At 35.6% G+C, this 17,109-nt stretch overlaps 1 protein-coding gene across 1 annotated transcript in view; it reads left to right on the top strand.

Annotated features, from left to right (window-relative positions):
• The first annotated feature begins 878 nt into the window (after positions 1-878).
• The window catches only part of LOC139735933 (potassium voltage-gated channel unc-103-like), a 98,615-nt gene continuing 82,384 nt past the window's right edge, over positions 879-17,109 (top strand). Inside the window, exon 1 of the mRNA XM_071646686.1 lies at positions 879-1,040. Coding sequence (XP_071502787.1) covers positions 975-1,040 — 66 coding nt within the window. The 5' untranslated portion in view covers positions 879-974. The remainder of the gene's footprint in view (positions 1,041-17,109) is intronic.

Here is a 17,109-nt window from a genome sequence, read left to right as displayed (position 1 = left end):
TAATTGTTTCAAATAGGAGCATATAAATGGATTTTTATTTTCCATGAGGAAGTTCATGTCAGGGCTTGGTGAGAAAAAAAAAAGTATGCTTTGGCACTAAAAGCAACTGATATTACATCCATAATCATCTATCCAATGGAGTTGATTCTGATGCAGCATTGCTTCAAATTGTAATTCTGAATTACTGTGAACACATACATTTTTGAAATACATTAATTTTTGCATATTTCGCGATACTTTTAAAAATTATGAATTAAAAAAAAACCCATGAAAATTATATCTTCACAATATTCTAAGCGCATTTTTAATGGGTTGACAATAATATTGCACAGCGCAAATTCAGGAACCTGTAAATATGTTTTTGAGCCACTTAGCAGCTGATGTTTACAGTACCGTAAATCCAGAAATTCTCTCGTGCATGAAACTTTCATGAATTTTGCGAGAAGCCAAGATTTGTGAAAGTAAAATGTATTCAATTTTTTTTTTACAATGCATTGAATGCCAGTGACAATTATTTTGAACAATTAGTTCCATAAGTATGTATGCACATTTATTGTTTTAATGCATTGTACATATTGCTTTCTTTGAATCTGTATCGATATAACAAGCAAGTGTTTAATATTGGAAATGAAGTTTCATTGAATTGCAAAAAAAAAATTGAATTTGCAAAAGTTTCGTGCCGCAAATGTTTCTGGTTTTACCATATTCAAAGTGTTGCCAAGATATCATGTTGCCATCAATCACCACCAAGTTTTTGAGGTGCAAAATGTCATTTCCCTGAGTCCACTTTCTTCCTCCACGCAGGAAATTTTGCTAAGAATCTACCCTCTGCGGCCTCCGACTCGGACCTGACGAAGTACCGGGTGCTGCGCAAGGACGTCTCGGTCCACAGCCTGCGCAGCCTTGAGGAGGTGCCGGTCGAACTCGGGCTCGACGACGACGACGAGAACGGGGACGACTCAGCCTCCACGGCGATGACCAAGAAGATCCTGAAGCCGGTCAAGGAAGCGACGCAAGTCGTGGGCAACAAAGTGACCCAGGTGAGTTCGCCGACAACAAATGATTCTTCATGTGCCACGTTCGCACACCTGGCTCAGTTGACGGCGTGCCAAGTTCGCATATTGTGCTCATCACCAAATGCTACAGGACAATGCTAGTGTTTCTCGCAGTTCTATTCCTGTCACATGTAGCTTGCATTTAATGTGGTGATTGACTATCGAGTGGTGTTGCCTACTTGATTTGCGAGTAAATTCTAAATTTCTGTTACTGTTTTGTGTTCGAAAGTCATGTCTCTACAATAATGTGTCTACTTGTCATTTGTCAGAAAGACAATCATAGATTTGTCAATACAATTCATATCAAAGCAAAGCTTGTCATTTTCTCCACAACATTGCATATTACATGTCGAGGGCAACCAGAATCTACATGAGTTACATAGATTTAAAAAATGAATGCTTCCCCAATGCATGACTATGTTGCTGTCTCTGAATAATGTGGCACGCAGGGGGTTTTCACCATAGCACATAAACAGTTAAAGAAATGCAAAACAAGTTGCAGCAATGAGGAGTTGATAGTGTGCCCCTCCAAATCACTGATGCCTGGGACCATGGTGATTTATTTCGAGCTCCCAGAAGTCGACCGCCCCCCTCCTTGATGCAAGTTGTGGGCAACACAGTGACCCAGGTGTATACATTGATAACAATTAAGAAATGAAAAACATGTTGCAACAACAAGAAGTTGATCATGTGTGCCTCCAACTCACTGGTCTGGTGGACTGTGGTGATTTTTTTTTATGTGCTCCCCATTGTTCTTCCCCTCCACTGGGTTGAAAGAAAAGTACAGTTGAACTTCTCGTATCCGGACAAGTCGGGACTGGGGCTCATCCGGATAAGAGATTTGGCCGGATACGGGAGACTCAATGCTTTATACATGTACATATACATACACATGTACTGATGTAGCCCATTGTAGTACCACATGTAGTAATGTGTATACTGCAACCTTTTCATAGTTACATTTGGGGATGTTTGGGGATGTTAAAATGTTTGAAGGTAAGCAATTTGGAAGGAAATTTGATGTAATGTATGTTAATCATGTTGGAAGTAATATGTAATTCATGTGTGTTTGTGTAGGAGTTGTCAAGGAGTTGGGGAATCCCCTTTCCTCCCGTAATTATTAAAAAAAAATCAAGGCGAGATTGCGTCCGTATAATAGAGAGATCCGGATAAAGGGAGGCCGGATAAGAGAGGTTCAACTGTAGTTGCAGGTGGCTCAATTGTCGGCAAGTTACATTGAGAGTTTGGGAAGCTTGCTTTTCATACATCTGAAACCAGAGAAAGTCCAACACCTGGTGAATTTTTTTTCTCTGCAAACAAGACAATGCTCAACATAACTTAATGCATTTCCTTTGTAAATTTAAGTCTTGGCATGAAGTGTTCTTTTTTTTAATGCGCTTTGGCAAAGTTTGCTGCTCGGATCAAACAATGGACAGAATTATTTCCCTTGAATTCTGTGGTTCTGTTTCTCTTTCCCTTTTATTTTGTATATTTTCCTTCTTTTTAATCTTTATATATATGTATATATATATATATGTATATATATATGTATATGTATGTATATATATATACACATATATATATATATATATGTATATGTATATGTATATATATATATATATATATATATATGTATGTATATATATATATGAAGAGTTTGTTTGCAAAAACCGATAAGTCCATTTTTGAAGATTTTCAAGTACGGTCTTTGTGATAAAGTAAAAAATAATACCTTTTAAATGATATATTGGTCACTACATATAAAGGTACATTTTTGAAGTTATGGTCAAAAGAAGCAAAAATGTTCTTATTATTTTCTTTATTTTTTTTTACCTTTAAAGGACAAGTTCACCTTCATAAACATAAGGATTGAGAGAATGTAGCAATATTAGTAGAACACATCATTGAAAGTTTGAGGAAAATTGGACTATCCGTTCAAAAGTTATGAATTTTTGAAGTTTTTGTGCAGTAACCGCTGGATGAGAAGACTACTGCAGTGTGTGAATAACTTAGATGTCACATGCGTACAACAATATAAGGAAAATATTAAGAGAATTTCACAAAATTTCATCTTTTGAAAAAAGTACACATTCCCCCGACTCGTTACCGACAAATGTTATGGGTAATATCATTCCCCCTGCCTTTAGAAAGAGTCATGTCAAGTGCTCTTTTATTATGCGAAAAAAAGTGAAAATATGTTGAATTTTCTTTACATTTTCTTTATACTGTTGTACGCATATGACTCACAAGCTGTAGTAGTCTCCTCATCCAGCGGTTCCAACACAAAAATTTTAAAAATTCATAACTTTTGCATCGATTGTCCAATTTTCCTCAAACTTTCACTGATGTGTTCTACTAATATTGTTGCATTCTCTCAACCCTTATGTTTATGAAGGTGAACTTGTCCTTTAATGGCAAATATCTCCATTTGACAAATATGGACTTATCGGTTTTTGCAAACAAACTCTTCATATATATATATATATATATATATATATATATATACACACATACATACATATACATGTACCCCCGTTCTTGTGGTATTCCATACAAATTTATGATGGTATAAGACCATTGTATTCAAAGCTGTTATCACCTCTGTTTGGTTTGAAGTTGAGTACAACTTACTACAGGCTTGATACTGTGGAGGCCCTGGAGCCAAAATTATCCCATTTCTTGTGTCTCACCTGATGCTGACGCTGTTACATATTTTAATCTCTTTTAAAAAACTTTTTAGTGTTTTGTTGTCGGTATTGTTGATTAGTGAGAAAAAAGCAAATGCTAAGGTTTTTCTAATTATTTAGTTCGTTTGGCTGATCATTGCGCAGAGGTTACTTCGTTAATGTCACGGCTAAGCATTAATCTGGTAATTGTGGGCTTCTTTAAATAAAAGGTGCCTTTTTTTCTCTCTCTGCAAGGCATATGCTAGTAATATCAAGGTTGCATAGTGTATTGAGGGATTGCAATATTCGGAGCATGAAGATAGTGCTTACATCAAAATCTGTCCTTCTTCAAGGATTACATGAAAACTTAGTCTGAAAATAAGCATTTCACCCATTTTGTGAGCTATCTGTCAGTAGTCAACAGAGGGCAGCATATACATGTTGATGAAGAAAATGTTTTCACATCAACAGTAGATGGCAGCATGCCACAGTGAGTCTCTTGCAGAACTGCACAGCTAGTGTGCTCATGCCATTGTTACACATGCTCTTTCTTTCTATCTATATTCCAAAGTCTAATCAACTGGGGGGGGGGGGGGGGGGGGGGGGGAGACACACAGATCCTATCATGACCAGTTTGAAATTTGAGAGGATACAAGTACTTATGGCCACAATTTAGAAACACCTTCTTTGTCACATCACACTGTACCTCCACCTGAACATGACATACATGTAACTCAACACACCTGAGAATCTATGTCGCATAGTTATACTTCACAAGATAAAAAGTGCTTTGATTTTCGTCTCCCCCACATTTCCAAGAAATTGGCTGTTGCGTTATCACTTTTGCGTAAATGGAATATTGTTGATTAAGATAAGATTATCTGTCAAGGACCTTTTGGAATCTCACATGTCATGTGAATTGATTAAAAAGTAACAGAGACTCAGTCAGATCAGGTGCGGATCCAGGAATTCTGAAAGGGGAGGGGAATAAAAAATAATAATAAATGGGGGGGGGGGGCGCACATGTGCCCCCTTTCATTTCTTTTTTCTTTTCTTTTTTTTTTCAACAAATATAACCTCATCATGTGCAATCCCCTGTATGATTGCCTTGAGCCTCTGAAACACTGAAACCATGTATTCCCACTTTCTACCTTAGAACTCCAGAGGGCACTATACCAAGACATTGAGTTGCTAGAGATGATGATAGGGTGGTATGCTTTGCTCAGCATGGGAGAGCATACAACTGAAACAACCATGGGGTGTACTGATATTGCGGCCACTCCCTACCCTATGATAGTGCGCCTTTCTGCTAAGATTGCCTTTCATGTTTTTTTCCTGATTCCAACATGATCCTTTTAATTTTTCTTCCGTTGCTTTGTCTCATTACTTTTAGAGCATTATCACGTCATACTGCTCAAAATATTCTATGTCTCAACTATCATTTTGTGTCTGTGTGTGTGCATGTGGGTGTGTCCTTGTCTGTCACTCTGCTCCGTTTGTCTTTCTGTCCATCTGTCATTTCTTCCCTTTTGCCTTCTCTCTTATCCTGTCCTTTGCTAATGTTTCCCTTAGTTTCTGCTATCATTATCAGAATCACTGGAGAATCTATAAAATCCTATCCATTCACGTGCCTCATATTCTTGCTGCCACCATATTAACAATTTCAACTTATTTTCCACATCCTGATCATCTTTTCTGCATACAATTTCAAGATATTTCTAAATTCCCTCATTTTCCTAGTCTGTTTTACCAGTACTTCATTTTGCCTCATGTTTATTTCCTCGTCTTTCCTATCTGCCACTGAGGTTACCCTTGTAGGCTTATCTTCAGTCTTTAAGTCCCAACAATTTTGAGATTTTTATCAAGATACAATTATTATTGAAATAATGAGATATCATTTTTAGAATCTCTTACAGAATGGCTGCTGAGTTACACATATACATCTTTTTGAACGTGTGTCTCTCAAATATTTTGAAAGATTTTAATTTATGATGACTGCATACATTTTCAGCAGGCAATTTGTGAAGGACTTGTCTGACTTTTCATTGAAGTTTTCCTTCAAGACTTAAAGAATATTCAACTTTCTTTCTGGGGTTTCTGACGCATTCTGAAAATACTCGTGCCATTGATAATGATAGCAATGTAATAAGGCTAATGGTAGAAATATTACTTATTCTAATAATGGTAATGATGATAATGATATTAGCATGACGATGGTGATGATGATGATCCAAGGGAATGGATTGTCTTTAGCTACTATCTCACCAGAATATTATACATCTCTCTCTCTCTCTCTCTCTCTCTCTTACTCTCTTTTTTTCTCTTTCTCTCAATATAGCCTTTGCTAAATAAAACAAAAATAAGCCATTTCAAAGAGGTTTCATCAGAATCAGATTAAGATATGAAAGTTCAGGAGTAGTTGCTGATGTATTATCAAAGTCTAATTGTAATATTTGCTCTAACCCGTTGAGGACAGTTTGATTTTGCTACAACACGCATTTCCCATAGACACCTGCCCGAGTATGCTCGGGACTCGTCCTCAATGGCTTAAGTATCAAGCAAACTCGTGAGTTAAATGATATATCTTGCACACAAACCAATGGGAGACATTTTTAGGTGGTGACATCATCACTACACTTAAATATTTCAACCCTGGTAGGAACCGACCTCACTGTTCAGTGAAAGCATGTGAAACTGTGAAATTCCACAACTGCTTTATAGTCAGTCTTTACAAAATTTCTACCATTATGTTCATATCAGTTTTACATGCAGTTATGTCACTAAACTTGAAGTTGGTGTTGACATGCACTTTAACCCATTGAGAACGGTTTGATTTTGCTACAACAAGCATTTCCCATAAACACTTGCCCGAGTATACTCGGGACTCGTCCTCAATGGGTTAAAAGATTACAATTTGCAGAGAGTACTATTTTACTAAAATTTCACACATCAGGGCCAGAGTTCTTAATTGTGATTAAAGTCCCTGTCTAAATGCTCTTTTTTCCCTTTCTATCTCAACATCATTATTCCATATTCATTATCAGACTTAGTAAAAAAAATGTAAGGCACAATACTCATTGATGTTGGATACATTATGATATGAAAAATTTACAATTTCTTTTGAAGTCAGCCACAAGCTGGTGCATTTTTCTATCATCTGGTTTCCAGTTCTTCACACGTGTTTGTTTTTGGTGTGTGCTTTTTTTTTTTCAAGTGATGTGCGCAATGCTCGCGGTGGTCCCTGTCCGCTGCTGTGCCCCTTTGGGCCCCCTCCTGTGGACGCCCACAAATATATAAATACGTAATGCCTCCTCGGTGCCACTCGCGGAATGCGGGAATGAATTATAGATGGACAGTGCGGTGAGAGCCACGCTGGCGGCGCGGCGAACCTCTAAAAAAAAACAAAAAAACACCAGAGACTCGGGGTATGACTCAACTGGTGATCGGTAGGTCTCAGGTAACAGAATAAAAATCATGTACCGCAGCAATAGAGCGACTGGGAGTGGTTGGCAACAAGCTGATATCATAGTGACGAACGTGACGATGACTCGTATTTGCAGAAAGATTAGAATAATGAAATGAGTATTCATTGCGGACCTTCTGTCCCTCATGAAGAGAGAAAAATGTTAATTCCCACTTGATCACATATCCACCTGTTGAATACACTTTGTGAAATATTGAGATTGATTGGTTTCACTTCACTATCATTGACATGTGTTAATTCATATTCCACACATATTTGTACATTTTACTTTTTTTTTTAATTGATCACTCCTGACCATTATCAACAATTGGCTAGTTGCTATGAAAATTGTGATTTTGGGAAAGACTCAAACAAATCCTAGAGGGCTAGGGATAACCACATTGGGAAAAGAAAATCTGTTTGTGCTAGATTGTGTCATCTGTCACTTATTTCTTCCTCTGCTACTTACAATTTGACACACAGATACACACATAAACACACACACACACACACACCATACACACACACACACACGCACACACACACACATACACTATGAGACATGTATATTCACCCATACTCATCAAATCATTTACATGCAAAAGTTGTCTCCAGTGATTTGTTTTTGTGTGTGTGTGTGTGTTTTTACACAGTTTTGTTGCTTCCCCCATAAAAAAGATAAGTGAATAAAATCAAAGAGATCGAATATTGAACAAGTTTCCAATACATTCATGCTACTCATTGCTAGGCCTACATAGTCTTCTGGATCTATGATGTGTTCCTGTGTTTCAGTGAGCCGCAAGGATGATGCAGATCGCGATCTGTTTTTAAATAAACAAGTCTCAAGTTTTACTGTTTTTTTCACTGAACGATCAATTCATTATACAGAGTGAATTTGTAAAACCCCAGAAATAAAAAAAAAAGAAAACAAACTTGTCTTTCTTTTTGCACATAGGGTTCAGTCTTCATTGTAGATTTTTTTTCTGACCATTCTTTGATAGGTTTTTCAGTATTTGAATATTTTCAGTTTGACAGGAATCTCTGTGCCACTTTTTCTCTTCATGTGTTGTTGCTGTAAAATCAGAAGTATTTGTGAAACTTTTGTGAATTTGCTGACCATGATGTTGTACAGCATTGCACTGGCATTCAGTATATTGTGTTGACAAAAATTTTTACTTGCCTCTTACTAGCCGCATTCACACGTACAAAATAGTGGGTTACCGAGTGCGCTCTGAAATTTTTTTTTTTTTGCAATCGTTCACACTCTACAAATTAGTAGGTTCGAGAGCGTGCTCCAGAACTCAATTTTTTTTTGCAACTGTTTACACGCACAGAAAAACACGCTAATTGCTAATTCATGAGAAATCTTTCTGACCAGCAATGACAGAATTTCTAAATATGTGCGTCAGCCATATGTTTCCATTGTATTTTTATAGTATACAGTTGAAATCTCTTTGAATGAAGAGGGTTTTTTTTCTTCTGAATGTCTGATTCATTGTTTTCTTGCTATACAATGGTTGCTATACTTGTATTTTTAAACTTTTGTTTCTGATTTGTATTTTATTTTGAAACTTTTGTATTTGTAAAATTCCATTTTTGTTTGGATGTTATTTTCTTGAGAATATGAAAATGAACTGAAATCAAGCTTGAAACATATCTGTAGATATATATATGAATATATTTCAAGTTCAACTCAATTCGTTTTCATACTTCTTAAGGGAATAACATACAAACAAGAATTATTTCTCTCCTTTGATGTAAAGCATTTTTTCAGTAAACATTTATTTTTCCCGTTCTTTTGAATTTCGTCAATGACACTCATAGCGCCGTGGCCACAGAGGCAGTGTAAGTACAGAAGCTGTCTTTTGGGTGCTTAAACTTCACACAGTTCGTTAATATCTAATCATATTGACCATTACTGGAGTGATTACAAAGCACCACACCTCATTAACTCTATAACCCTGTGATATTTTCACATTTATTAATCTTTTTGCAATCAGAAGAACTTTATCAGCTAAAAGAGGAGAGAGAAATATCTATATGGATGAAGACAGAAGCTGAGAGATACGGAGTGAGATAGAAAGAAATATGTATAGAGAGAGAGATACAGAGAAACATATAAAGATAAAAGATAGAGAGAAATATATAGTGTGAGAAAGATAGAGAGAAACATATAAAGATAAAAGATAGAGAGAAATATATAGTGTTAGAAAGATAGAGAGAAACATATAAAGATAAAATATAGAGAGAAAGATGGAGATATATATGTATAGAGTGAGAAAGATAGAGCAAAAATATATAGAGAGTAAGAAAGATAGTGAGAAATATATGTAGAGAAAGAAAGATAGAGAGAAACATATAAACAGAGCAAAAGAGAGAGAAAAATATATATAGAATTTGATTTTGAAGTGTGATATTTTATGATTAACATATTTATTTTGTTTGGGACTCACCACGTCACTGATTGTGAGCACTATTCACAATTAACCTAATTCACTCATCATGATTACAATATCATTAGAGGGACTGGTCCACTTGGTGATAGAGAGAGAGAAACATATAAAATTGTTGTATTAAAGTCATTCATCAATTATGACTTAAAAGCAAACGAGGAGCCTGCAGACAAAAAAAAAAGAAACAGCAAAGACTTTGGGTACATGGTGGAATTTGTTTATGTTTATCAACAAACACATTCATACAGCAAAATTTTTTGTTATTTTCATTACAGTAAACATCCGTCCGATATATTACCAAAAAAATAAAAATAAAAATCAGTATGATAATAACAAATTCAGTGATAAAAGTAATGACAGTGATAATGGCAATAGTAGCATCATCAGTAATGGTGATGATGACGACAATGATCATAATGATAACTATGATGATAGTGAAAGTTATAACAAGAAGAGTGATAATGTCAATTAAAGTAATCGTAATAATCATTATATAATGATTAGACAAATAAAAGTAAATGTAGAAAAACAAAAAGAAAAAGAAAGATATGTTGTATGTCAAGATTATAGGTTTTACTGTGATAATCATAAATCTCTATACTTACTATTATTGTCCCAGATACTGAGTATTGTTTAGTAATTTTTACTTGGCTACTATTTAATCAGTATATCAAAATTGTGTTTCATATATGCACTACCTCAGTCACACCTGCAATATTACTAACAAGTAAGTTGGACTGACCAGCAAAAACTAATATTTGTTTTCTGTTGCATTTTATACAATGGTATGGAGATTTTCCATGCTTTGTTCTATGTGCTGATATGTTCTTTCAGTATTACTCTTCTTTGTTTTCTTAATCTGGCAGTCCTCAGTTTAAAATTATGCTTCTTTATTACTCCCTTGCATTCATATCATTATCTTTTGATTTGTTACAATCATAAATATCATCATGGTAATGATTGTAATCCATTATGAGTTTATTCTGCTATTTATTTATTTACATATTCCATTAGAGATGTAGCTATGACACCATTTAGGATGAGAGGAATAGTCAAAATATGAGAATATTACCACGATTAGATCATGATTATAATCTTTCTGCCTTATCAGCATCAATATTACATGATTATGATATACTTCTATCATTATCTCAAATATTTTGCCAAATACATTTCATTTTCTTTTAGTTGCTCAAGTTTTGCCACATATATCTGGGTGTGCAATCAAGATATGGAGCAATGCATGAATCTCTGTAAAAACTACCTTGCATACAAGTAGAGTGAAATTAAATTAAAAAGGAGACAGAGAAAGAGAGAGAGAGAGGGGGGGGGAACACAAATACTGTTAAATGTAGACACTTTGAAAATAAAACAAAATGTACAATGTGTCTAATTACTCTTTTTTAAGGTCCATTTATGAAAGGGAATTCTTTTTCACCGTAATCATGTGAGGGAATTTGCTTTGTCCATCCTTCATTCACGATAACTTCACGGCTAATAGCTGCCAATAGACATGACCGTAGCACAACCTTTATGATTTGTTAACAGCAAACATCTTAAAACCATCATTTCTTCTAGCAGACTAGGCCTACAGAACAGATCATATCATCTTCACTCGGAGGCAAATGATTAATTATTATCTTAACACTGTCAAAACAGTAGATTTTAATATGTTAGCATTCATTACTCATTTATTTATTTATTCATTTATTTATTTATTTGTTTTTTATCTATTCCTGTATCTATTTATTTATTTATTTCATTTTGTTACTTATTTGTCCTTGTGTTTATTTACTTATATTTTTATCCATTGAAATGAATGTCCTCAATTATTCATATTTTAGAAATACAATTTTCTTATTTTATGAAGCCACTTATATGCAGAAGATGCTGGTAGTTATTAAAAAAGATTTGGTACTATGGAAATGATGGTCATTACACAGTAATACAATGGAAGTAATTTGAATTAAAAATATAATTGTTATTCTTTTAATGAGCAACAGTGCCAGTAAATTGCAACCAAAGAGAATTTATAGTTCTTTATATACAGTGTATATGTAAGATAACAAAACTGGCAGCCTCCTTTTGTTCTCTTTATGACATAATAATACTCACAATATCTTTATTTGATTAATTCTAATGGTTTATGTACAAGTGAAGCTATACTCTGCATAGTTTAATGTGTTGTCTGCTAAAATTTCAACACGTGTACTCACAGAGAATTGATCGACCACTATTTTGATGTGCCCATCATACTTCATACAATTTCATCATACAATATTTACTGCAACCATCATCCATGATTTGATGTTTGCCCTGTATGTTTAAAAGATACCTTGAGACTTGAGGAAAAATTTAAGGAAGAAGGAAGAAATACAAGGAAACAGTAAAACAAAAGGGAAAAAGATGAATACATCTACCTGTAGGTTTGTTCTTTGTCATGGTCACATAAGGTAAGTTTTCCTAAGACAATTTGATTGATATTGAATTGTATGTATTTATCTATTCATGTATATAGTTATTAATTAATTAATTGATTAATTAATTGATTTTTTTATATATATATATATTTATTTATTTATTTATTTATTTATTTATTTATTTATTTATTTATTTATTTATTTATTTATTTATTTTGCTGTGCTCTGTCCAGGTATTAAGACTGCACACACTCTTTTTGGGTGATTTTTGTGTGAATAACATTGTGTTCTAAGGTCTGTTGACAAGTAGATGTATAGAACATCAAATCTTAACACAGTGATGTCCATGTGTTCAATGGGATTCGGTTTTTGTTGTTTTGATTTGTTTGTTTTTCTTGGTTGTAAGTGCAGATTTGAATAATGTACATAGCAATCATCATGATAATGAGCCACTTGATGTGTTTTGATGTATTTCATATTTGTTGCATTTATTGATGACAGTCACATGAATATTTGAGTGTTTATTTGAATATATTATACATGTACATGTGTGAGTGTCTGATTTGGGAAATTGATGAAAATGATGTTTTCTAAGCCCATCGAGTTCATGAATGGCAGAAAAAGCAAGTAGCATGTGTGCTGATGCATGTACCTAGAACTCCCCCTGATGCGGGAGACACTATTACAGCCTTATTTGTCCTGCAAAGGGTATTTTCATATCACTCCTTCGACATATATTTCTCCTGCGGGAGGAATATTTGGGGACGATTTTGCAGCGAAGTAAGAAACAAGCGTGTATTGAAGAGTTATGTGTTGTAGTGCAGTGTGAGATCTTATATGCTCAGGTGTGGGGGCAGTGTGTATGAGTCTATGTGTGAGCATGAAAGGAGGCTGCGCAGGAGTCCACATGATTTGGTGGGGGGTTTTTTCCGCAATGTGCCTGATTTTTCAGGTGCAGTGGCATGAGCGGTCTCCATGCCCGTACCTTGTAATTGAAGGTGTGAATGTTTGCTCTGCTGCACATTATGTATGAGAGCTATGGATGTGTGTTTTTGGCTTTGGGGCTCTGAAATCTCCAGCAGTGGCTGCGATCTTCTGCTATATTCACTCAGTTTTCCTTCTCACATTGGTTTGCTCCCACCCCCCTCTACAGTTACCCTACTTTATAATATCATTTGTCTTCATATCTAGGATCATATTCTGATAATTGTGTCTGTATCTTATGATAACAAGAAAGAGTGACATATTTTACAACAGAATGTAGGTATTTTGTTGAGATGAGCAATTGTATATTGTGGATACCAACGATTATTAGGATGTTAGAAAACAACAACTCTTGCTATGATAGTTACAAAGCACTGTTTATGTAATCCAACATATGGGAAAATATGGTCACTATGGTTACAGATGAGATGGGCTGGGGTGTAGGGAAACGATTGATGATGATGATGATGATGATGATGATGATGACGATGATGACGATGATGACGATGATGACGATGATGATGATGATGATGATGATGATGATGATGATGATGTCCTTTTGAGCAATGTGTTTATCTATGGCCAAATCATTCATATGTCGTGTTTCATGCTGGTTTCAGCTGCATTGCCATCTTGGCTCTCCTCTGTGTCCCTGCATGGGAAGAAATGAATCCAAGGCTTTTTAACCTGTTGTGTGCTCTGAGTGCTGATTGACACAGAAAACCCCATGGCATGGTATACACTGTCCAAAGTCCCTGGAACTTAAAGGGTTAAAGCAAAGTAATTGCTAACCCTTTCAAGATCCCCAAACATTTACATTGTACATGTCAAAATAATCTTTTTATATGAATAATTTTCTGAAGTCCTAGAAGCTATCCCTGTAATGTGGTAATCTAATATTGAAGTAGGGGGCAACAAGGAAGTGTGTCTCTACAACATGGCACACAATGGCCACTTGTGTAATGTCGTTAAATTCCATGGTCACAATGTCCTCAGTACAGCTTTGGGCAAATCCCCTACTAGCTACTAGTGACTTACACATTCACGCAGACTGAAAGGTTCCCTGCATACACTTCATGCCGGCAGGCCAACCCCTGTTTCGTCGACATCGTGTTTAGCATATTAGTGGAGTTGGTCTTTTGTGCAATTGCAAAAGGCAAATGGTACAATTTCATTCAAACATTGCAGTGTGGTACAACTCTATGATGTTACACTGTTTTTTTCTTTCCAAATTACATTTGTATTCACCAGTGTGGTTTCCATGGTTACAGTTTGTAAATCGTATTTGATGTGGAGGGTACATGTAGGAGCAAGGGAAATGAAGAAGAGACATTTTGATCAGGTCTGAGTGCAAATTGTTAGTTGCACTGCCTCTGTAAGTGTACAATGCTGGCTTTTCTTTTTATATTTACGCATAGATTTACAAATTTGATCTACAAATCTGATTAAACACACAAACACATGCATGCATACATATTTGTATAGATACATATACTCGTAAGTGTAGGTTTACAAGTTTTGAGAGAGCAACTTCATCCGGGGGGAGGGGGGAGGTGCTGCCCATTAACCCATTGAGGACGGGCTGATTTTGCTACAACATGCATTTCCAATAGACCCTTGCTGAGTATACTCGGGACTCGTCCTCAACGGGTTTACAATTCAATAAGCTTTTATAGCATTTGCAATTGTGTTTAAACTGATGAATGTGGTCAAAATTTGTTATAAGAAATGATATGAATACACAGATATGGAAAATAAAGCAAGTCATATTCCACAGTGTGAAATGAAATGATTGGATACTAAGAACAAATGATCAACTCAGATGTAAATGACTTTGACCATTTTTTTTTCTAGATTTATTTTTCAGTTACAGACTGTCCGCTGGGTGAACATACCTGTCATTTCATACCCAATGTATACTTTTTGATGTCGCTATGAACCACTGATAAGTCATGGGAGTATTTGTCATTGATGCATATTGTATATGCAAGCTGTCATTTTGGTTGGTTTTTCTCACTTTGTATTGAAAAAGAAACATGCTGTTCACATGAATAACCTTTAAGCAAGCACCCATACACAATAATTTTGTGCTTCCTTTTTTTTTTTTTGCATGATAATACACTATCTAGCATCAATTCAGTGCCACGCCATGGCAGAAATGCAAGGTGGAGTTGATTTACCTTTTGCCCTTTTATCTATCAAACTCACATACTACCCAAAAAAAAAAGTGGGGGGGGGGGAGGGGGAGAGGAGTGTAAGGGTGATACATATCCAATCCTGAGTTGCAATCTACCTTTAATGGATTGGAGTAGAGTCCCAGAGAAGTGTTTCTGACAGCTCTCTTAATAAAAGGACATTATAATTTTCACTTGATGAAGGTCAATGAGGGTGGGGCCGCGTTCGTTCGTCCAACGCAGGGACGACTCTTGTCTCGTTATTGTTGTTATTTTGTGTGTGAGCGTGTGTGTGTGTGTGTGTGTGGATTTTGAGTGGATGAGTTTTAAAAGGCCCCGAGCACCAGGCACCCATCAGTACATTGGAGGCAGTTCTTGTAATTAATGAGATTGAGAGTTGTACACGCGGACTTCACCTTTTTTTTTTTCCCCACCATAGCTCTAGAGTACACTTCAAGCCTAATGCCCGCCAAGTTAATAGCCTGATGCTATAAATCAGTGGTCGGAAAGTGAGCCAGATAGGGCATCCGTTATACATCAAATGCCAAAAGTAAAAAACTGTTATCGGCCGCTCTTGGTTTCCACCTCTTAATATTGTATTTGTCGTGGTTTCTGACTGAGTTGTTTTCCATTAGTTTGTGATTCTCACTTTGGATCAATGTTCACACTGAGACTCTTTAAAAATGGATCTATCTCTATCGAGTGGGATACATAATACTATTATTGATGCGCAAGGGATATCAAATTAACGTTGATATCACTGCAGGAAGTAATGTTGGATGGGTATAGAGTTTTGTCACAAAATGTTACTGTAAGTGTCTGTAAAAAAAAAGTACATGTAGAAATTGGTTGCTTTGTAGAGATTTCACATTCTCAGAGAGAATACAAATTAGTTTACCTGTGCAACAAGTATGAAGTCCAGAATCTACCACATTAACTCCTCAAGTCAGTTCAGCTCAGTTCAGTTTTGCTTCATTGCTGCATTCCATTATCAAAAAAATGTAACTAAATGTTACAAAGTGTTGGCATAAATAAAATTCAAAATTTATATGAATAATATGTAATACATACATGTATATTACAACATATATAAAGTAAACATATAAAGTACTTTCATACTGGATGTAATTCTAAGAAATGAAGCACTGAAAGTGAAGTGTTAACAAAATAATCAAAATGCAGAGCTTGACTGGGAAGATTGCCGTTGGAAGATTCTACCAGGAGGGGGTAGGTCTTAAACTTGAAGTACCTCACATGGCATTTACTGTGGTATTTGCATCGTGGGTAACATTCCACCTTATTACAAATATACAATGATTCTTTTATCATGTGACATTTAGATTAGATTAGCTTCAGATTCAGAGTAGTCAAATTTACAGGAAATTTAAGATCCTCCTAATAAAAGCAGGAACCTACCCATTTACCTTTACCTTCAAAATTATGTTCCTTCCTCTTTGACAAATTTGTGGTTATATTAGGAAAACTTAAAAAAGATGGTCATTCACCCTGAAACTCTGACATTAAAGTCTCACGTTAAAAACAAATATCCAAATTATGAAAGGGAATGAAATCAACCTACACTGGACTGCAAAGTACTTGTCTTTTTTGTTTTTTGTTTTGTTTTGGTTTGTTTTGTTTTGCTTTTTTATAGTCATCACAATGATAAGGACATTAGGATGGTTGCCTTGTAAAGAAACAAAAAAAAAAGAAAATGTATCTTCTCTGTTTCCATGGCAACAGGAAGCATTCCTTGCATCCTATTCAGTGGAAGAAGCATGATGCTTTAAGGGGGGGGATCCTTTAAGCTTCTTTCGGCATGTAGTCGTGTTAAATAAACTGACGCTCCCTTGGGCTTGTCTGCTGCCAAGGCCAGCCACGAAGAGGCGAGATGTTG

Source organism: Diadema antillarum, unplaced genomic scaffold, assembly GCF_040938485.1.
Source record: "Diadema antillarum isolate AM-2024a unplaced genomic scaffold, OU_Dant_1.0 seq00000609_RagTag, whole genome shotgun sequence".
Lineage (NCBI taxonomy): Eukaryota > Metazoa > Echinodermata > Echinoidea > Diadematoida > Diadematidae > Diadema > Diadema antillarum.
This window is presented reverse-complemented; position numbering and strand designations above follow the sequence as displayed.